Raw genomic sequence first — 22,859 nt, 5'->3', positions numbered from 1 at the left:
TCCAATGCGAAGAAGACAGATAATAAGGACATTGCCTAAATGAGTAGCAATAACAAAATTATAGTAAAAGAAACTCAAAATAAACTAAATGAAAAACGAGTTACAAAATATGCCATGGGGGCTCTATTATGCATGGGATGGTGTTCAGATCTCAGTCCCTCCCGGGGACATCAGGTCCTGCACTCAAGAGACTGACATGTCCATTGGGGAATGGATAAGGGGCCCCCCAAAAATATCAACTAAAATATATTTATGATGCTCTTGGTAAGGGAGCACCTTAAAATGTGACAAATGTTTGCAAATGAAAAAGCAGAGTTTCTACCACAATCCAGAGACGTTTGTACATCCACAGCCTGGAAAACTGTTGATTGCTAGCATTGCAATCCTACGTTTCTAAATGTAAAACTTGTTAAAGATTCCCAGTAGGATATAATGTAAAGTTTGCTATGTGAGTTGTAAGATTGCAATCTAAATGTTGTGTCTGAAAAATGCTAATTTTAGTTAAACGAGAATTGAAAGTCGAACCACAATTACAAAAAAAATATGTTTATTTAAAAAAAATCTTAATTGTGGAAACACTACCAATACATTTAAAGAATCACCATCCTGATATCTACTTCACAACACAATTTACTTATCGGTGTGCAGTGGAGCACGAGAGACCTCTCTCCCTCTGTGACAAACTGACACCACTTTGGTCAAATTTGGGAGTCCGCCAAACTTCTTTGTTTCATTCGATCCTACACAATGTAGCAGATATATTTAATTTCATAATATAGCAAACAGCGAGTCCCTTTTATACATTCTACACAATTATGGTAAAGTTAAAATACTACATTGCTACATCTTGTACCAGTAAATAGGCGCAGTGAGGGTAGGGTCAGGCTTGGGATGCCTCTTTCTCACCTCTGACTGGCTTTCTGTCGGCTAGGCAGCTCTTTAACTGGGGGAGGATCGACATAGTCAGTGTAAGGGGAAAGAGTCAGGTTAAGAGAGTTGGGGGACAGATGAAAAGATGGCTGAGGCGCGGGGTTATCCCCAATGGTAGCGATAGGACCAGACATCTGTGAGACGAAAGAGAGAGAAAAAACAGAGCATTAACATCTCAACTGTTGTGAAATGTATTTATACTGCTCTCAACCACACGCTAAAACCCCACACAATGATAATGACAGAGGTTGGATTGCAGCTTATTATTCCTTCTCTGTAATGTAGTGTTGTTACTAATGAGAACAGCGTATTGGCGCCAAGTAATGTTTATCACCAGTGGAAGTTACTGGTAGTATTATTACTCACTAGAGCAGGGATGGCCAACGCCAGTCCTCTAGGGCCACCAAATGGTCAAGTTTTCAGGATATCCCTGCTTCAGCACAGGTGGCCCAATCAGTTAATCAGTCAGAATGATTGAGCCACTGATTAAGCCACCTGTGCTGAAGCAGGGATATCCTGAAAACCTGACCTGTTGGTGGCAAGAGAGGACTGGCGTTGGCCATCCCTGTGCTAGAGGAAGGTATATATGTGTGTACCTCCCTGGGTATAGTATTATTAGTATTATGACACACACACGTATAGATTACTAGTAGATGGTATCGTTACTTATCAGTGACAAATACTTTCACAATAATTATGCTCTAAAAGTGCTGACAGTGCATACAATGCTGCGTATAGGACAATAATCCCTTTTTCAAAATGTATCACATTTTTGTTACCTAGGATTTATAATTGCCCAAGGTTTCAAGGAGATGGCACTAGGCTTTGTGTCCGATTCTTCAATTTCTTGTTACTGTTACTCACCAAAAGAGGGTACTGGTAGAGCGATGCATTCCTAGGATCTATCTCTGCCATGGACTGGATTTCAGCATCTCTGCCGTTCATAACACGCACAAAAAGTTCTGCTTTCCCCATCTGCAAAGAGAGAATGAGAGATTATAGCTTTGACATTCCATCTTGTATCTTACAGTCATCCTTGTGTTCATCAAAGCACGTAATGGGATCAGCATCTTGATGTGCTAGTACCTGTGGAACTGTGTTGAGCTGTCCTGTGCTCAAACCTGGCCGCAGTGGAAGTGCTCTCACGGGCAACTTCCATCGACCACTCAAGACTTGGTTATGATGGTCAAACAGGTCCAATTTCGTCCAACCACAAGAGGACACGCGTTGGACCTCCTGACCATATGGGTTGAATCCCCCTGATGCCTGCAGCTCCATAACTAGAGCAATCGAAGATCCCGGGCGAACCCTAAATTAAATGATAGACAACGGGAAAGCATCAGTGAAGCTCTGTAAAATGGAGGGAAAGAGCGATTGGATAAATGAGATACTTGCAGTACAAGGCAACAAGACAGAGAAGCAGAAAGAAACACACGGAGGTCTTTAAATACATGGAAATAGCATGGGTTATTGGTAGAATGAAAAGAGAGATAAGACAAGAGCGAAACCTTGAAGGCAGATGGAAAATTTAAAAGAACGACAGAGCTGTACAAACGTGGGAGTAGGAGAGAAATCAGGAGAAATTAATAAGCATTGAAAAGAGAGAGAAAGTAGCTCAGAAGGAGTGAGCCTTTTCTGTCTAGACACGCATCGTACACGCTGGGCAAAAAACAGGACGCTAATAATATATTGTTATATACTGAGAGAGAATGTGGTAGGTCTCTGCCTTTAGACATGTACAGTATGGTAACTTCTGCAGGTGTGTGGTACCTGGGGATGGGTTGCTTGGCAGATAACATTGCAAGGTTTCCTCTTGGGGCATTTGCCAGGTTCTGTGAAGAATGCCACATCTCACAGAAGGAATCAGGGAGGGAGGAAGACTGCCCCATCTTGTGCCCGTTGCTGTACAAGCCGCTGAGCAGCCGTACCTTCTGAAATGTTGGCTCCAACCCAAGCACAAAGTCATAGAAAATGACAAAGCCAGCCCTGCGAGGCATCAAGGATAGGAGAAAAAGTAGCACAGTGGGGGAACAATTACACACAGACACTGACTGCCAGTGCAGAATCAACAGGGTGTCTATCCATACATTAACCTATAGTGCCTATCCATACAGTAACACATTTTTGTATATATCACCAGGGGTGCCAATTATGCAGTATGACCATAAATATCTAGTACTGTACGTATATACTATACCCCAAAGGAAAAAGGGGCAGAGATTTCTTGTGATAAATGGAGAAAGTACAGTGATAAGCTCCCAATATGACAGTATGTATGTGTATTTCTATTTTTATAGCACTAACCAGGTACACAGAACTTTACACGCTTGACATCATTATAATGCAATTAAAGTACAGGCAATATAATAATACAGATGTGCATCAGGACATACATGTAACATTGGGAGAAAGGAGTCGATGTCCCTAGGTGCTTACAATCTAATTGGCACGTGGAGATACTGACAGAAACTGTAGGAGTAAATTTGGTAGTAGAAAATAAAAATGGTATGGAACAAGTGTGTGATTTAAGGGTCATCATAGTTAAAGGGAGAAAGAAAGGAACGAGACGCTTTGTGTGATGAAAGGAGATAAAAGAATTTGAGAGGCCTGGTGTGATTAGACATGAATGAGAGGCCGGGTTATTGAGAACAGATGAGTACAAAATAATAAACCTATAGGTACATGCAAATATATAGAAGTCTCTGCATAATGACAAGTACTGTACATGGGAGACTTTGTTCCACTGTTATAAGTGGATGGAAGCATGCTCAGAAAGATAGTTACATAGCAGATTAGGTTGAAAAAAAGACAAATTTCCATCAAGTTCAACCTTTCTTAAATTCGAATTGTGTGACGTACGCATCAAATGTATATTGAAAGGCAAGCACCAATATTTAAAATATTTGCCAATTATGTCTCATAAGGGGAAACAAAATGTCTCCCAGACTTAAGTAATGGCAATCAGATTTCTCCCTGGATTGATGATTTTTCTTATGTTATTCGGCATTTCCCTGAATAGCTTTTCTTTCTAAAAATATGTCCAACATTTTCACAAAGCTGTCTACTGTTCCTGCCATCAGATGAGGTGAAATGTATGACATGATAACCATACACACTTACACTGGGTCATAAGGTGCTGGTCCGAGAGCGTCCGGAGGCTCCAGTATGTGTCTGCTTGCTGAAGGACTGGGAGGACGCATCGAATCCTAAGACACAAAGGAAGCATCCACATCCTTTACATTTAGAAAATATGTGCTTAGCAAGCATGTAACACTGGCCTTCTCTACTCCACACATCGTACTACATGGTATGTCATGTGCAGATCTGGCAGAGAAGTGTAATCATTCTTTGAAGGAAGGGGGGGGGGTGAGTTGAGGAGCCACTAAAGAGAAAAAAGTCCCTATAATCAACGACCGCTTTGCTGTAGGGTAGGGCTGGCAAACTCCAGTCCTCAAGGGTCACCAACAGGTCAGGTTTTCAGGATATCCCTGCTTCAGCATAGGTGGCTCAATCAGTGGCTCAGTCATTCTGACTGAGCCACCTGTGCTGAAGCAGGGATATCCTGAAAACCTGACCTGTTGGTGGCCCCTGAGGACTGAAGTTGGCCACCCCTGCTGTAGAGAATGGCATTGCTCACAGCAGTATTAGCACACGAGGTAATGTATTAATGTACCAGTGCAAAATAAGTTAACACAAAAAGATTTTCCGTAAGGGATGCTATACTCTTAAAGTAATTGTTTAGACCTGGCACCTGTGTTACATGAGTACTCTGATCTATTTCACTTTGCTTGTGTGTTTACACATCCTGCTTCAAAACACCACTCCAAATCACTTCAGTTTGTTCAATTAAGATGAGATGTTTAAAAATCTATACTGGATAATGGTTCAATTTTAATACCGAGAATAGAACTAAACATAGCTTCAATCAGCCTGTTTCTTTAAATCTTCCTACCTCAATTAAAAAAAAAACTTGATTGGTCCTGGAGTAATGTGGCAATCATATCTTGCCGAGCACACAGCTGATATAAGAATGAAATATTAATGGCAGGTTGGGCAGAAAAGTAGGTGACTCACCAGCCCCCCCATCATGATGGCAGCTTCTGGTCTCCCTGGGGGAAGCCTAGTAGGGTGCATAGGTGGTGGAAGAGGAGGCGCGACAGGGGGAGGTAAGAAAGGCGGAGGTCCATGCCCGGCTCGAGGAGGCATTCTGGTGATATCCCTTCTCAGCAGATCAATTTCAGCCTGGAGCTGCGCCATTTGTTGGACATGTTCCTTCTGCATCTCAACCATCTCTGAGTCCAGGTGCCCTGTAAGGCAAGAACCCCAAGTGAGAGATTGTGAAAGGAGACACCTCCTTACATGCACTATAGCTGGTGTAGAGGTTAGTACTATGTACATGTATGTCCTGTTTTATTGAGTGGATCAATCTTCACCTGTCAAATAACAGCATATCCAGACACACCAACATTTCTAAAGGTTGTTAAACATTAATTTGGTCGGAGGCTGACTTTCCAGACCACACAGGGTCAAAACATCAGCTTATAACCAAACTAAAATGTAACAATAATCATTTGTACTTTCTGTGCTCCTGAATATGAAATAATAATCATTTGTACTTTCTGTGCTCCTGAATATGAAATAATAATCATTTGTACTTTCTGTGCTCCTGAATATGAAATAATAATAATTTGTACTTTCTGTGCTCCTGAATATGAGTTCATTAGATATAAATCATGTGTCATGCTCAACAAATTTAATGATGTATGTGTCATGTAACAATTGTTATGTTTATGGAATCCGGTTAGGTGTCATTAACTGGATATAGTAACATTATTATCCTGTGTTTAATATAATCTTATTACTTAGTTCTGGACTTAATTATATATGCACCTCATGGCCTAGTTGCTGTAACTCAGTGGTTCCCAATCACTTGCAAGAAAATATTTGTTCCGTGAACCACCTAATTATAAAATCTTAGTGCCTACTCATCAGACTTTTGCTAAGAAAAGTTTACCTGATCCCATGCAGTGTCCTGAGCTCATGGGGTGAACACAGGCGTAATAAGGCCCCAAACTGCACCTCAATGTGTGCAGACAACATGGGTGGCATAGCTGTCAAACACTTCTTCACAATGCCTTGCTGTAGTGGATGCAAAGCATTGTGGGGAGGAACTTTAAAAACTCCTGCAGTAATTGACAACTATACCACCCACAAGGTGCAGTTTGCAAGCAGTCTCCCCAGGAGCCACTATACTGCCTGGGATCCGCTATTCATTTTTTTGGGGGGCGTACCCCCCTGGAGACCTCTCACGAACTCCCTAATGGTAATCACATCTATAACTAAATTAAATATGTACTGCGTGGCATACTGACTGGTGTCAGTTACATGTCAATGGTTGTATTAGCTGGTACATGTTACATGTGCTTGATGAAGTGAATCAACAGGATGTAGATACCAGTTTCAGGGAACTTGACAGCTGGATTTGCATGTGCAAAAGTGACAACAGCTGTAAATGTGTTAAAGTATTTATTACACGAGCCTGCAACCATGTGCATTTAACAGAAAAACTTACTGTATAAAACACATTGGTGGCAATGGTATATTAAGTGAACAGAGATGTAATCGAATATTATGCAATATTGTATACGTTGTATTCATTACCCACCATCATTTCTATGAAGATAAATGACACAAACTATCTCTTCTAAAAGCAACGTTTATTGTCAAACATTTTTTGCGAAGGATCATATACACCATTTTTTAGCATCTCCACTTTATTTGTATGCCTGTTAATTTGACCAACATCCCTGATTAAGGAGAGTTGATTTAAAGGTAAAACGAGGTGAAAGAGGGGTCTGTTTAAGATGGCATCAGGTGTATGGGATCTTGTAACATCTTCCACCCTGCCAGGGTGACCAAGGTGGGGGCATTGCTGCTGTCCGTTAAAAAGGAGGCAGAGGAAACAACCCTGCAATAAGATAAGGAGATTTTTTTATTTTGGATGCTCACCTAATTCGTGGCCTCTCCGCCAAACTACAGGGCGTGTTTTTATCTGGGGTTATCTGTTGCTTTTCTCATTCAAATTAGTTACATCCCCCCCAAAAAAAGGCAGCATCTCTACAGAGGAGAAGGGCTCTGTGCGGCAGAAAATAATAAAGCCGGTGAGCCGTTTATATCACAACAAAAGGAGGAAAAACAAGAGACGTAGGATCGCCCTTTAGTGTTTTAGTGGTACCAACACCAATCATACACCACACAAAAAAATGAGATAATTAATTGCAGGAGTTTGGTCACCTCTGAAAATGTTTGTAAGGGCAGAATGAGTGAATGTTAATGGCACTTTGTAGTGCATTACTGTCCATGAATGAGACAAGGGCGATTTTCTTTAATGGATAACAAGGAAATATTGACCCAAATGTTTTTTTCTAAGGGATTAGAGGACTACATTTTTTAGACACAAACTATTCGCTGAAATATAGCAATCTTAGTAAATAGTTAAGTTCTATTATATGCACGTAGTTACTGTCAATATTTACACTGGTGTCCTTTTCTTTTCATGCATTAATGCCTGGGTCATTGTGGCCAAAAACGATCCAGCTAAGTAAGATAGAGTATGAACCTGTTGTTAACTCTTTATATAGTGACACAATGTAAATAAACAGAGCAGAAGCTGCAACCACACTGCATACTCATACAAAGTGGTAGGTGATTACTTTTTACTGGTCAGGGAAAGATGATGTGCCCTGTAACTACAACAAACTTACAAGTGTGTTTACACTTTGCAACCCCATCCCCAGATATTAAAGTTCAATGTTCACAGTGAAAGAAAAATCCATAAAAATGTGCATTCTTACATTACGCTTTGCAGCTATTTACATTTAAAAAAAATCCAAAGAAAAATCTTTTAAGTCTTCATCACTCGCTGCTTCACAAGCACTGAACAATTTAATTTGTAACATTTGGGAACTACCCGTGATTAAAATGCATTACAGCTCACACACCCCTCAAAACAAACCATACACATTTCAGTTGTGGTTAGAAATGAGTGAGAAATGGATGGTCAACACAGCAGATGGCTTCTCTCTTTTAGGTCTTAAAAGTTGCGTATCACACACCATAACCTGACTCAATCACTCAACCTCGGTCTTTGGGAATTATTGGCTCGACCTCAATCTTCGTTGAAAGCCCTGCTGTGCTAAAGAAGCCTAATAAAGGAACATGAACAGAAACAAATAGCTGCAAGTGACACAAAAAGCACTGGGAGTTACATACAGTGGATCCCTGTTCTGAAGGGGACACAGAGTGACTGCTCATAAACGCATCTGTGTGGGAGCTGAATGTGGACAAGAAATGTCAGTCCTCAGGGATTCTTAGTGCAGCGGAGTGGGATGGAGCAATGAGAAAGATCCTTCATTATGAGGTTGATAAGGCGGAAGAATTTAGAGAGGCCATGTACCATGGCTTCCTGGCACGAGATGGATGGAGAGAGGCATCATGCCAAAAATAGATCAGAAGCAATATGGAGAAACCCTGGGTATAAAACTTTGAAGAAGAGCTGAGAAAACAAAGCAGCAATGTTTGTGTAAACCACTCAGTTTACCATAAAATTATATTTAACATTAATATTCAATTAAATGGAAAATCTTAGATGTGAAAAACCTTGTTTAAATGCCATAATGGTGAAAAACACACTATACAGTTTCCTGGAAAGGAATATTAAGTGATAGACAAGCCCTGTAAGCACATTAACACCTAGGGGGCACATATGAACTTACACACTTAAGGACTAGCACACTGGTAAAACACTGTTTTTGAAGGTAATGTACCAGGTTGGAGAGTGCCTGCTCTGTTTGTGACCTTGGGTAAATCACCCTATAACTCAGGTACCAGGAATTAAATCGTAAGCTCTTCAGGAGAAGGAACTAATTGCGCCTGGAAAATTCTTTGCATATCGCTGCATTCCACTCCAGGGAGATATGGAAAATAACATTAACAGCAGTATTCATTGGACTTCATATTATAGTTTTACGTTCCTGGCTGGGAAAGAAAGATGAATGTTATGATGCATCATGTGTGAGATGTGTGTATACGGTATCGGCAGTGATTGTGACAATTCAGCATGGCTTATATTTATACAGTACACAGTTGTTACCTACCATTGTCTATCTTCTTCTTGCCCCTCTGCAGCTTCACATTAAGGATTTCCTCTTCCAAACGCTGATTCTCCAATTCCACCGCCATTAGCTCCACGTCCAGTACCCGTGGGGCACCATCATGCCCTGTAATCAGTACAAGCTTGAATGTCTGTTATCACCTTGAAACTGTGCCCACACCCCCATCCTTTTAAGGCAAACATACAATACACTCGGAGCAGCTGCACACGTGTAACTGGCAGAATCCAGAAAGCACACATTGTAAAGTCATTTAAAGTCATTTGTACATTTCAGCGTCTATTTTTGTTTTTAAATAAAGAAATACAAAAACATTATTTTCTCAACAGATATTTTAACAGTTGAGTCTATCTTACCCAAATATATATATATATATATCTCAGTCAGAGAATAAAGTCCAACTTTAATTTGGAAGAGCATTCTGTATATCGCTAGAAGTGATTTAGGTTCTATTTAGGATATATCACAATCCAATACAACATGTTCATTTATAGAAGTATAATGTATCTTCCAAACATGCAATTCCTCTTTAATATAAATGTTAGAAGGGAATGTTAAGGATAACGTTAGAAGTGCAGATAAGCAAAAGTTTTGTGTCCTTTCCAAAAATATTAGATCCTTTTATACCTCCCAAGTATAAGGAATGATCGTGGGTCAGTTCAGGGCCAGATTAATTGTATTTCTGGATCTTCAAAGCAACAGACATTCAAGAGTTGACTCGAAACTTGAGTGTGTGTTAGACAGGGAGAAATGTCATGGCAGTCCTCTCCAAAATATTAATCTTGTTGTGTCTGCAATTTGTTGCAAATTTCCTCCAACAGCAAATTAATTAATACACACATATAACGTATTTTTTAAGGTTTGTTTGGTCTCTTGAATCAACTTTGCTGTTTATTTTCTTTTGATAAATAATGGAAAAGATGGCACCCCTTTCAGTAAAGGCCATATGAAAGCATGTGAAGCAGCATTAGGCCTTGTACATAGTAGCCGCGCGACGGAGCGCGTGACGTCACGAGCGCCTGCAGCACAGGCGATCCGTGGCCTGTGGGGTCTGGAGGAGGAGACGCGATCAAGAGCAGCTCTAATTCAATAGTTGGGGGCGTGCCCGTGACGTCACGTGAGCAGTTCGCCCTCATTGGCTGAACCGTGCACGTGACCTGGCCGTTGCGCGGCAAAATAAAAAAATGTTGTCTAGCATTGGCTGCCTCGTCGCTTTCATGCACGCGCGCTCTATGGCCATGCGCATTGCCTTCCTGCCTTTTGTGTTCGTCGCGCTTACTATGGACGCGGATTTAGGCTTGCTTACTTTAGTTAAGCTAATGTCCATTTTACAATAAGAGATAAGACACATTTGCTCCTCTGCGTTTCCGGCACCTGAGATAACCAATCCTAGATACGTACTTTTCTTTTTCTTCTCCTTGCGCTCCTGTTTGTGCGCCATTTCTTCAAACACCATTGTTTCTGTTTGTAGGTCTCGCATCTGTGCCAGGACGGACGGGTCAGTGCCTCCACTCTGGACATATGCCAGTTGCAGGGCGCTGAGAAGAGAAGGAGACAAATAGTGCAAAAAGTCCAGAGGAAGAATATAAAAATGGCAAATGGGCTATGGGGTCAAACTCTGGAGATATAACTAAAAAAGGAAAAGACTGGGCACATCCATCACATGTAACAGCAACTTTACTATTAATATTATGGTTGTCAGCTAGTACTGCAGGTCAGACAGAACTATAAATGAAAGCAGACTTTGATAATGATCATAATTAGTTCCTTCTTTGATGCTAAGGCCTCGGTCCCGCTGCGCTCGTTGGCGCAGGCGGCCACACGCGAGTTCCCCACCAGCAGGGGAATCCTCCCGAGCCGGTCCCGGTCCCCCCTGGCTGCACAGCACGCTACACGCTGTGGCGCGTCAGCCGCTATGGGACACAAGAAAATGGTGATCCCTAGCGTTGACGCGTCACGTGGTGTGGCTGTGAGCCAATGGGGAGGGGAGGTTTCGGGAGGAGGAGAGGCTTCGGGGAGCGGGGAGGAGTGTGGACAGCAGCGTGAGTGCCTGTCTGTGTGTGTGTTCTGAGTGCGTGCGTGCCTGTCTGTGTGTGTGTATGTGTCTGAGTGCGTAAGTGCCTGTCTGTGTGTGTGTGTGTATGAGTGCGTGAGTGCCTGCCTCTGTCTGTGTGTGTGTGTGTATATGAGTGCCTGTGTGTGTGTGTTGCTTACCATCAGCAGCTCCAGCCCGAGTCCGTGGAGGGAGGGGGGGGGGGGGAGAGTAGCGGGTCCCTCCGCTCAAGCCACGCCCCCCCTCCCGCTCAAACCTCCCCCTCCCGCCCACCTCCCGCTCCCTACAGACCGCATATCGCGGTCTGTGTATGTCAGCGCCCTGCCTGTCTGCAGTGTGGGCGCACTGACTCTGGGAGCGGGGCCTTAGCCTAAGAGACTACTCTGTGATCTTAAGAAAGCATCTTTAACTTTACAATGATCAATGTTTGAATGCCAAAAGTTCGTTACTTTGCTTCTTTTATAATACATCAAGGCCCATATTTACTTAGCGGTGCTATTCCATAAGACCCCTTGCGGTGAAGGAAGATACCGTATGGCCCATTCATTTAACATTGCTCTTATTGACCATTTCAATAACTTTGGCATTATAGTACAGTAAAATCTTCACTCTTCTCATATAACTCATGACTGTTACAGCTTTCGGGTTTCTGATCATGGTTTCCGTACTATGCAACTGTTTGTTGCTTTTCACAAAGTGTAGAAGTTAGAGTTACTACCTGATCTCGGAGGAGAGGGAACTGCCACGTGCGGGGAAGGCAATGAAATTCAGAGGAGCCTTCTCCCTCTTTTCTGTAGCGCTCGGCGGAAGTGGTTTGTTTGCTTCGTCTGATTTAGTCCTGCAAGTACAGATACAAGAATGCACTGAAAGGGATTGCTTCAGCCTTGTAGACATAGGGGCATATTTTATTAGCTCAGAGGTTGTCATTGTCAAACTGCACGTTTTTGGCACGTACAAAAGGAGCGGAATGAAATGTGCAAAAAAACGGTATTCTCTGTTGCAAACCGCGTCTAAAAAACTCTGACAAACCGCCCAGATTGTACTTGCTTTAGAAGAGAAATGACCAGAATTGCTGCTAACTCCATCCGCAGTCTGACTTGTGTTTTGCTCTCTCAGCCAAACCCATATTTCGGGCTGCAGATGTAACTCGCAGTACCCATCTCGCCACTCTTTAGGCAATGTTAAAAAAATGCGATGTTTTTTTTAGAAGCGGTTTGCGTAGCGGAGTTACTAGAATAGCAGTTGTGGGCAAACAATGCGAGTTGGGGGCTTTTTTTGACAAACCGATCGGATTGACAGAGCAAGAGTGAAACTGCTTTTAAAAAAGCCGTTTAGAGATGATTTGGACATGCGAGAAGGGCTTACAGAACAGCAAAGCATCCCAATCTGCTTCTAAAGTGCACTTTACAAGCGGGTTGTCACACTTTGGAGCTACTACAATAGGCCCCTAACACTATGCTTACTAGGAGGGGACACAACATCTGATCCATTTCCCTATTATATAAGGAAACTTTACCTTTAGAACTCCGTGAAATAAAATGACATTGTTAATCTCAAACTATCGTTTCACTCATATGTGACGTAATATTCTCAGAATCAATTGAATTATCCCTTGGCAATCCTGTAGTTAAGGTGACGTTTTTTTTCAGGGGTGGCCAACTCCAATCCTCAAGAGCCCCCAACAGGTCAGGTTTTCAGGATATCCCTGTTCAGCACAGCTTAGTCATTGACTTAGCCACCTCTGATGAAGCTGCGATATCCTAAAAACCTGACCTGTTGGTGGCTCTTGAGGACTGGAGTTGGCCACCCCTGCCCTAAATGATTGTGCTTTCTACTAGTAAAGGAGGTGGGGGAAAGGTGAAGTAACTTCCATACTGTGTCGGTACATGCAGCAGCGATAACACTACTTTAGCTCTATACCTGCTCTCTGCTTGGATGAGCCCAATCTGATCTCTCAGAGCATCCAAGGCCAGCTGGTTCTTTTCCTCCTGAGCCTTTAATTCCAGCAGCATCTGTTCGATGTGAGAGGTGGAGGAGCCGGCATTGGCAAAATCTGAAAGGCGCTGGCGGATTTCTATGCAGGAAACAAAAGTGCCACATTACCAGGAGACATTGACATGCTAAAGAATGTCAAAATATGAACATATTTGTAGGTGTCGCTTAACATAGGGTACAGAACAACACTCCTTCTATATGAATGCACTCAGGTACCTAGGTGTGGGTTGATATTGCATAATGGGGAATAAAAACATAGAAACCATGTAAGGCTGATAAGAACCCATTGGCCCATCTAGTCTGCCCATTTTCCTTTGTATTTAGGATTTTGCTGTATGTCTATAATAAGCATTTTTGAATTCCCTTAAAGCATTAGCGCTGGTAAGAGGCGCTTCCATGAATCCCTCAGCCTCTCTGTGAAGAAGTGCTTAGCCTGCCACCCTCATGCTTTAGAGCATGACCTCTTGCTCTAGTTTGAATCCCATTCCCCCTCTGCTGTAGATATTGAGTCGCTTTAGTCTTTCCTGATACATCTTGGCAGAATCTGTGCTCGGATGTTGTATAATGGTTTCCGCTGTGGAATAACGGTGGACATGCAATGTGACCTTTTTATGAGGAACTGTTGATAGAATTGAATGAGGCTCCATCTCTGAATATTATTCCTGGTAGTTACTGTGTAACACAGTCCAGGTTCACTGGGCCCTCACTCCGTTTTCATCCAGCACTCACCATCTCTCTGAAGCTCCAAGGTTTGATTCCGTGACTGGATATCTGCAAGATGGCGTTCATGGGATTCTGCCATATCCTGCATGCGCTCCCGATACTCTCTGTCCCATTGGGTTTGGGGACTGGTTTCTCCCTGAAGTATGGAAGTATAATATTAGCTGCAAGGTGGAGGACTGACAAGGAATAGTAGAGCAGCTCAATGTCCAGATCCCACTTCCCATCTGTACCAACTGACTATAAGCATTTGGAGATCCACTTTCTGCACTGTGTACATTAGCAGCAGTGCATAGTAATGAGAGTTAGGTATTCATGTGAGGGATTTGAAGCCTTGACATACCAGGAAAGTACAGGCATACCCTGCATTAACGTACGCAATGGGACCGGAGCATGTATGTAAAGCGAAAATGTACTTAAAGTGAAGCACTACCTTTTCCCCACTTATCGATGCATGTACTGTATTGCAATCGTCATATACGTGCATAACTGATGTAAATAACGCATTTGTAACAGGCTCTATAGTCTCCCCGCTTGCGCACAGCTTCGGTACAGGTAGGGAGCCGGTATTGCTGTTCAGGACGTGATGACAGGCGCATGCGTGAGCTGCCGTTTGCCTATTGGGCGATATGTACTTACTCGCGAGTGTACTTAAAGTGAGTGTACTTAAAGCGGGGTATGCCTGTATTCCAGTATTGCTCTTTTCTTCCAGTTATGTTTTTCTCCATTGTTTAATTGTCCCTAAACATTACACGAAGATACAAGCTACAGTAATATATTGCCACCATCCTCATTTGAAACATCACATTGTGACAAAAAATGATGTTGCAGTAGAAAAGGTTAAACATCGACTTGGTATGTTCAATAGCTTCATGTTTATGTTTTCATACAACATTAAATACGATTATAGGTGCTTAACAAAACTCGAGAGTTTTTTTAATGCTATTAGAGATGCAATGTATTGATTGTAGGATGTAGGATGTCCTAGAGCTTTCCAGAACTCTATGTACAGAAAACCACACTCAGGCACATTAACTGAGACAAAATTACAATTGCCAGCTTAATAATGTCCATTTGGAAACCAGAGTGTTGGTGCTATATCCATCGGCAAAGTGCAGTAGAAATACACAGGCTTTTTATTTGCACTTTCTAAGTATTTAACAGCTCATGGGCTGGGAGTGGACGTCCTTTAGGATTTGCTTTACCTGAAATTGGAGTGATCTTAGGGTTGGAACACTGCCCTCCAAAGATTTTCTTAGCTTGTGAAACTAAAAAGAAACATTTTTACAAGGTTACAGCAGCACAAAACTGTCCAACTGGTGATTGCTCTGTAGTATTGCATGTCCGTTGTACTTTTGCTTAATGGTCACCCTGCAGTGTAGAGCATAAAGAATACAATTTCTCAACCTACTTTACATTCCGGGTTTCAACACAAATTAATTCAAGAATTAGCGAAGAATGATAAAGAAAACCTTGCATTTGTAATAAGTGAATTATTTTGTAGTCCGAAGTACAAATAGCCACACGAGTCCTGAAGAAGAGTAGATTTGTTGCAGCTTGTGATAACTTTCAGAAAACCACATAAAAGTTGCACGCAGTGGTTACAGAGGTCCCACGTTCCCCCCAAGGCATTTAAATGAAATGCCGGGGAAACCGCGCGAGGCCTCTGTAGCCCACTTACCTTGACTTCCAGCGACACGTCGTCATGGTAACCAGGTGGGTCACATGATGTCATGTTGCCATGGCAACGTGACGTCATATGAACCATGGTGTCATTTGACGCCGGAAACGAGCAGGTGTGGCGCGAGCAGGGGGGGAGGTGAAAGCAGGGGAGGAGAGCAGACGCAGGGGGGCGCAGTGGGAACCGTTGGCGCACCCCTGCATTAACTTATAGTGTACAGAGCTTTCCAAACCTCACAGGTCTCTTCTTCTAATGTACAGAACAAACCTGTGAAGTTTCCAAAGCTCTCTGCATTATATTTTTATTCATGAATGGTTTTCTTAATTTTACAGGCCAGAATAGAATACATTTTATTGAAACTGGTAGTCTTCTTTATTCCCAACGCCTCAATATTTTGCCGGAATTTGCCGTATTTAGCGGCTGCTGTCCTTTAGCTATCAGGTGTCCTATATGTTTGCATCTCATATCGTTGTCACTGCCTGTAAGTCCTTTCTTGCCCTGTCACAACATGTAGCGATGTCATATAATTTACACTCTCTTCACTCCACTGATAGCGAATAGATGCAAGGTGGAAACATTGCATTTAAGTGGGTAGGAAACATGTAATTGCTGTGCTTCTACCCACCTCATCTGTTAGGCTCCTCAGAACTTTGCTGTCTGAAACACTGGTCATCTGCTCATATCCGCCCATCAGATGCTGCTCCCGCTCATTCAAGAGATTCTCCCTCGCCCTGAGACGAGCAATGCTGTCTCTTGTCTAGTAAACAAAGAATTAGCATCATACACAAAACTACACAAACATGTAGTGCAGGACTCTACTTCTCCAATGTCATACACCATAGTCTAGTTCAGGGGTGCGCAAACTGGGGGGCGTGAGATTCTCTGGTGAGGGTGCGGCGCTTACAAAGGCCCCGCGCTTTCCCCCAAAGCATTTAAATTAAATTCCGGGGATCGCAAGCGAGGCCTCTGTATGTTCCTTTACCTCTTCTCCGGCGACTTCATGGTAACGCTGCATCAAATGACGCAGCAGGGTCACGTAACGTCGTGACCTCAGAAGGCTCGAGACAAGGTAAGGAGGGGGGTGGCGCAAGCAGGGGGGGAGAGCAGGCAAAGGAAAAAGTTTGCGCACCCCTGGTCTAATACATTGAAGGATATTTTACGATTTATATCTTACAGCTGAGAAACTAAAGTACACAGTCCAGTGAGCACACCTGAATATTAATAAATGTCCTAAAAACCTGGTGCCCATAAAAAAATTAACTACATTTAAAAAAGTACCGACACAAGTACGTTTCCAAAAAGTTATAGTAGGAATACAAAATTACAGCAACTTTGCTTTTCAATCCCATGGGGGGTGATAACCTAATTAATGCGTTCGTAATGTACTAGGATGATCTACTTTATAGACCAGAGGGATATCAACAAAATGGTATTGAGAAGTTAAAGAGCTATGTTAGGAAAATTTCAAGCAGGGTGTCAGCTAACTGGATACACAACTTGATGCAGTCAAGGGAGTAATCAGGTAATACAATTTGAGGGGAACTACTGGAATGAAGTATGCATTAACACTTGCTTATATCAAGTTATTGCTTACAGCATTAGGAGCCTTGTGAAATCAGCAATTAACAACCCCTGACTGCATGGACAAGAGGAGTGAAAATCTGACACCCTGTTTTGTACTGGGACATCTTGAAATGGCCAACCAGTCTACAAATCGGGCCTGGATAGTTCATCTCTAACCTCCCCTAACGACAGGTCCAACCAGTCCTGACTCCTAAACCGATGTCCTTACTCTGAAATCAGGGGTCTCTGCCATTCTTGGAACTCCCTTGGAGTTCGAGTACAATTTCTCTCTTGTGTCCAAGGATCGGGAGCTGAAAACTGCAGGGTCCCCGATGTGGCTCCCGATACAGAACTTGTCCCTGTGTTTATCCAGGAGGGAGTAGGAGCGGAAAACCATATTACAGTTGTTGCAGCGATGACTCCCCAGTTCAGCCATTACAACACAAGGGGATAGAACTGGTTATAAACGTCAATCCGCTTGAAAAGCAGTTACTACCTACAGGATAGAAATGTAAAACCGAAACATTAAGTCAGTGGAAGAAAAGTTACTGTTGTTAAATGCTTTCTTTTTAAATTGTTAATAAAAACAGACATTCCCATGAAAATATGTTCCTGTGTTGAACAGATCTATGTGTCATGTACAACTCAATTCAAACTTAAATTAATGTTGTTATTAACTGTTATGTTTTATTTTATATAGTGTTAGATCTGAGAAGGTCAGGGGTACAGTATATTTGTCAAAACAATAGACAATATTGCTTCAAAAATCTTCAAATGTAATTGGCAGCAAACAGATTTAGGACTCGCAGCACAAATCTCCTTCAGATTGTGTTTGCTGTGTTTATGCCTTGTGCCCTCAAACTGTGTTACTTCCCCCTATGTTCTTATGTTGTGAAGTATGGCTAAAGAAAATTAGCAATAGCACTAGTGCAAATATCTGAAACATGGGACTCTTCCTGACTGCTAAGTATGATATTCAGATGTCATAGTCATAAACATCACATCAGTCCTCAGTGTCACATTCACACCTCAGTGACACCCACAGTCACATTCACACCTCAGTGTCACAGTCACATTAACACCTCAGTGTCAAGCACAGTCATATCCACACGTGTCACGCACAGTCACATTCACACCTCAGTGTGACGTAGAGTCACATTCACACCTCAGTGACACACAGTCAGTCACATCTCATTGTCACACACAATCACATTAACACATCAGTGTCACATAGTCACACATTCACACCTCAGTGACACACACAGTCACATTCACACCTCAGTGTCACACACAGTCACATTCACACACTCAGTGTCACGCACAGTCACATTCACACCTCAGTGTCACAAAGTCACATTCACACTTCAGTGACACACACAGTCACATTAACACATCAGTGTCACACACAGTCACATTCACACCTCAGTGTCACGCACAGTCACATTCACACCTCAGTGTCACGCAGTCACATTCACACTTCAGTGTCACGCACAGTCACATTCAAACCTGTGTCACGCAGTCACATTCACACCTCAGTGTCACGCACAGTCACATTCACACCTCAGTGTCACGCACAGTCACATTCACACCTCAGTATCACGCAGTCACATTCACACCTCAGTGTCACACAGTCACAATCACATCTCAGTGTCATCGTCACAATCACACACTGAGTGTCACACAGTCACAATCACACACAGTCACAATCACACACTCCGTGTCACACAGTCGCCGCCACTTACCGCGCTGTGCCGGTGCTGCGGGGAGCGCTATATCAGAGGTCCCGCACAAGTTTCCCTGTCCCAGGCCGCGGCGGCGGTTTCCATGGAGACGGCGGGAGAATCGGGGGCGGGGACACCTGGGCTGTACCATGCTGTGTGCCCGGGGGAGGCAGTGCTGAGCTAAGTGTATACCAACGGGTGGGGCGCTACCAGCATGTCTCCCAGCAGCAGAGTACCCGGGGCGGACTGACCCGATTTAACCCCTTCCGCTCCTCTGACAGCGAAGGACTGAAGACATTTACTTTAAAAGCCCAGTTGTGGGGCAAATGACTCAGATAGCGCCGGTGTGCACTGGAGGATAACATGTTGCACATTGTGTGCAGATCCTCCAGCATTTTGCATAGAAATAGGCACCCCAGCATTTCCACTGCCCATGCTGGGGAGAAACACGCAAGCAAATGATATGGAAATCCCTCACCCTATGCAGGCACGCCCATCAAAGGCCAGGTATTAGAGATATCCCTTCTTCAGCCACCTGTGCTGAAGCAGGGATATCCTATAAACCTGACCTGCTGGTGGCCCTTGAGGACCGCAGGTCAGGTTTATAGGATATCCCTGCTTCGGCACAGGTCTCCTGTATTAATACTCCTGTATTAATAGGCACAGCTGGTCTTAGAGCCCAAAACATGTGATGTACCATCAGTTTGATGGTATGTGAAACCACTGCACGATTTGTCTATTTGTTTTTAATTCTAGAATTGAAGAAGGGGTCCTCTGTAGCTGAACTCTAACTATATCCTACAAGTATCTCAGGAAGCAGAGGGTCCCAGCCCCAGTTAGGCCAGGTCCATAGTGCCTTCGCCCGTGCGGAGGTGCACGTGGTCGTGGCGTGCATTTTTTTTGGCATGTCAAGGGGCATGCCAGTGACGTCATGGAGCTGGTTCCCTCATTGGGCGAACCGCTCAAGTGACCTTTCTGTCGCGCTGAGAAATCAGTTTAACGGATTTCTCACGCAACCCATGCCCCCCTCCTGTTTCCGCACAGAAAAGGCAGTCTGTTTGCTCGCGGCCGCACGGTCTACAGTACCATGGCCCCAGCCTTATTAGAGTGCCCTCCGAGGAGACATACAAGGTGAAAACACAGAAAAACACTGCAATATCCAATATAAAAATGGCATATATGAAAAAGGTGGATAAGATTGCACTGACAAATTGGAGGTGTAAATCAGGCTCATCAATATTGTAGTACTCTTCTTCTTGTTCTTAAATAGAAGAGACATGAATATAGTGTGTTCCTGTAACACAATCTGTAAACAAATACACTCTTAAACATCAAGATTAAAAAAGGCATTGGAGCCTGCAGACTAAAGGTGTCCGTTTCTTCTCCCTCCTGTCCACATCTGTGTGACGTCGCCTCCAAACAATTATTTCCACAGTGGTGGAGTGGGAGAAAACCACAGACAGTGAGCAGTCTCAGCTCTGTTATGTGTCTCCAATCCAGACGTTAATCTGGCACGGGTAATGAGATACTTACCTCCGTAGGGGTGCCAGTATTTCTTTGCAGCTTAAATGTCCAGGTCACGCGGGCCAACAGGAAGCCACGACAGTCACAACTTCCTATCGGCCCGCTGGACATTGAAGCCACCATTTCGTTAGCCCCACAAGCTCACTGGCTGCAGAGATACTCGCACCCCCAACGGAGGTAAGTATCTCTGGAAGCAGGGTGCCCTCAGAACTGAAATTAATAATTCAGCTCCGGAGACGCCTGCTTCAATTCTGTAATAATAAAACAAATTGTGCAGTGCTACATGTTTGCTGCTTAATACCATTTAGTGGTGACGTTACTAAATAATTATTGCATTTAACAAAAATATTTAATTAACATATTACAGTACATCTAATAAGAAAATTAAGTTTAGGGAAATTCTCAGGACTTTTTGTAGTGTCACATTTTGCCTTGCACTGAAAAAACAAAGCTGCTTAAAAGGTAGATGGTAATACAGAACACACCAATCAATACAAACAGAAGGCACATTTAAATCTCCCCTCGCAAATGAAACTAGATGCCAATGGTGAAACCAAGAATGAAAGATATGGAGGGGAATCTGTTCCATATCAGTTTGCAGGCGTTTACAAACACATCTTAGTTGGTAAAGCAATGTGGAGGTTAGTGACCCTTCCTCCCAATTTCCAAGCTCACCCAGTCCACCTTTTAAATTGCAGTTCTTGGTAAGCACCTGTGAATAGCCAGTCTATTAAAGACAGTTCTCTCTCCACTAGGCCTGGATTATTCAAAACTAAAGCTGTCCCACATTTTAACCTGGCCTGTAAACTGCTACATACGTCTATAATATATATGATCTCTTGGGCTACGCTTAATGTGCCAGCGACGCGACGTCAGGCTGTTGCTGGAAAAATCAAATTGATTGATCAGGGTTAGGACCTACAGATGGGCCATTCCGTGAAGTGGTTGTAGGCTTAAAATACTTTGGTCAAAAAAATGTAACTAAATGACGCTTACTTATGAGAAGATATATGAAACATAAGTATTTAACGATATATCAAGTTAGATGTAGCACTAGGACTTTTTTTCTCTTTTGTTCTATGAAGTAGTTTACTGGCAGGATCAGTAGCTCACTGTCTTTTCAAGGCCAATTCGTCCTGGTGCTGCCTCGCAAAGATATATATATTTTTTTATATAGCTATTTCTATATAGTTGTTATATCTATATATAAATCTATAAATAGACTCCTTACCAGGCAGATCCAGAATCCCAGGGCCACAAAGAAAGGAAGAGACAGCACACTCAGTAGTAGCAAAAAACGTATATTGAAAGAAAACTGGCACAATCACCAACATTTCGGTCCTAGAAACAGGACCTTTCTCAAGGGACCGCTCCCTTGAGAAAGGTCCTGTTTCTAGGACCGAATTGTCGGTGATTGTGCCAGTTTTCTTCCAATACACGTTTTTTGCTACTACTGAGTGTGCTGTCTCTTCCTTGCTTTGTGGCCCTGGGATTCTGGATCTGCCTGGTAAGGAGTCTATTTATGCATACCTCCTATATGGGACAAGCACCTATTTTTTGTTTTATGTGTGTGCCATCTGCCTGTTCTTATATATATAAATCTATATATAACCAGTCAGTCATCACAGCAACCAACAGCGACCATAGATCACACATGGCACTGAGGACTAAAGAAAAGCATCTATGCTTCTTGTTTGCAGTTGCTATGGCCAGTCCCATATCAAACCACATTGAATTAACCAACAGTGTTTTGTCAGCCAAAGTTAGGTGGTTGATTTGAGACAAGAGTACACATCATTTTTGAACATTTATCCTGGAAATTATTTAAAAAAGTTATAACCTGAAGTGGTGTCAGATTTGTGCCCTTATCCCGACTCCTTTCCTTATTGGTCATTGGGCACAGAGCAACAAATTACATTAGGTTATCCTTGCGATCAAATAAGATGGACTATGAAACAGCCCCAACCAGTGTCCCCACAGTAATACAAAGGAACATGTTCCAACGTAAAAAAAATAAAAAAAAAAGTTTAAAATTACTTGTACTGGTCTTATTTTAAAGGCACCTGACATTGAACACATTAATACGATCAATACAAGTTACATCCAGTCCCACTTGTGACTGCTCCTTTGAAGTGGGAGATGGGGGGAGATTCTGTTTGCAATACAATCTCATGGAAGAATTTTTATTTTCCCCAAATCACGTTAAGCCTTTGGCTGCTTTCCATTGCCAATGTAAACGCAGCCATTACGTGCCACAAACAAAAAGGGCATTTTTTCTTTATTTTAAAAAGGGTAACTAAAATCTGCACTGCTTTTTTACTGTCGTAGCTACAATATAAATGAATATCTAGTTTAAAAAAAAAAGTGCTGTAATGAGAGCCGCCGACCACTGTGTTGACGTATGAGCTCGTTTTGAGACGAGACTGCAAAATTACAAAAAACGGGCCACGATCTCTAACACACAAATTACGTAACAGCCTTAATACAATGCAAAAGAAATA

At 42.7% G+C, this 22,859-nt stretch overlaps 1 protein-coding gene across 11 annotated transcripts in view; it reads right to left on the bottom strand.

The window, feature by feature from the left end:
• The window catches only part of CCDC17 (coiled-coil domain containing 17), a 44,336-nt gene extending 25,376 nt beyond the window's left edge, over nt 1–18,960 (bottom strand). For all 11 annotated transcript variants that reach the window (XR_012804055.1, XR_012804052.1, XR_012804054.1 and 8 more), the window contains exons 1-15: nt 18,856–18,960; nt 17,343–17,609; nt 16,176–16,307; nt 15,075–15,137; nt 13,879–14,008; nt 13,075–13,228; nt 11,873–11,992; nt 10,503–10,639; nt 9,087–9,209; nt 5,005–5,237; nt 4,051–4,136; nt 2,701–2,916; nt 2,017–2,239; nt 1,795–1,905; nt 907–1,064 (exon numbers count right to left, since the gene is read on the bottom strand). Coding sequence is in view for 3 of the 11 variants with exons in the window: in XM_075616120.1 (XP_075472235.1) it covers nt 907–1,064; nt 1,795–1,905; nt 2,017–2,239; nt 2,701–2,916; nt 4,051–4,136; nt 5,005–5,237; nt 9,087–9,209; nt 10,503–10,639; nt 11,873–11,992; nt 13,075–13,228; nt 13,879–14,008; nt 15,075–15,137; nt 16,176–16,307; nt 17,343–17,549 (2,093 nt within the window). In the remaining 8 variants the exon portion in view is untranslated. The remainder of the gene's footprint in view (nt 1–906; nt 1,065–1,794; nt 1,906–2,016; nt 2,240–2,700; nt 2,917–4,050; nt 4,137–5,004; nt 5,238–9,086; nt 9,210–10,502; nt 10,640–11,872; nt 11,993–13,074; nt 13,229–13,878; nt 14,009–15,074; nt 15,138–16,175; nt 16,308–17,342; nt 17,610–18,855) is intronic.
• Between the last annotated feature and the right edge of the window lie 3,899 nt (nt 18,961–22,859).

This window comes from Ascaphus truei, chromosome 10 (genome assembly GCF_040206685.1).
Source record: "Ascaphus truei isolate aAscTru1 chromosome 10, aAscTru1.hap1, whole genome shotgun sequence".
Classification (NCBI taxonomy): domain Eukaryota; kingdom Metazoa; phylum Chordata; class Amphibia; order Anura; family Ascaphidae; genus Ascaphus; species Ascaphus truei.
Note: the sequence above shows the minus strand (reverse complement) of the source record. Positions and strands in the feature narration are given on the sequence as shown.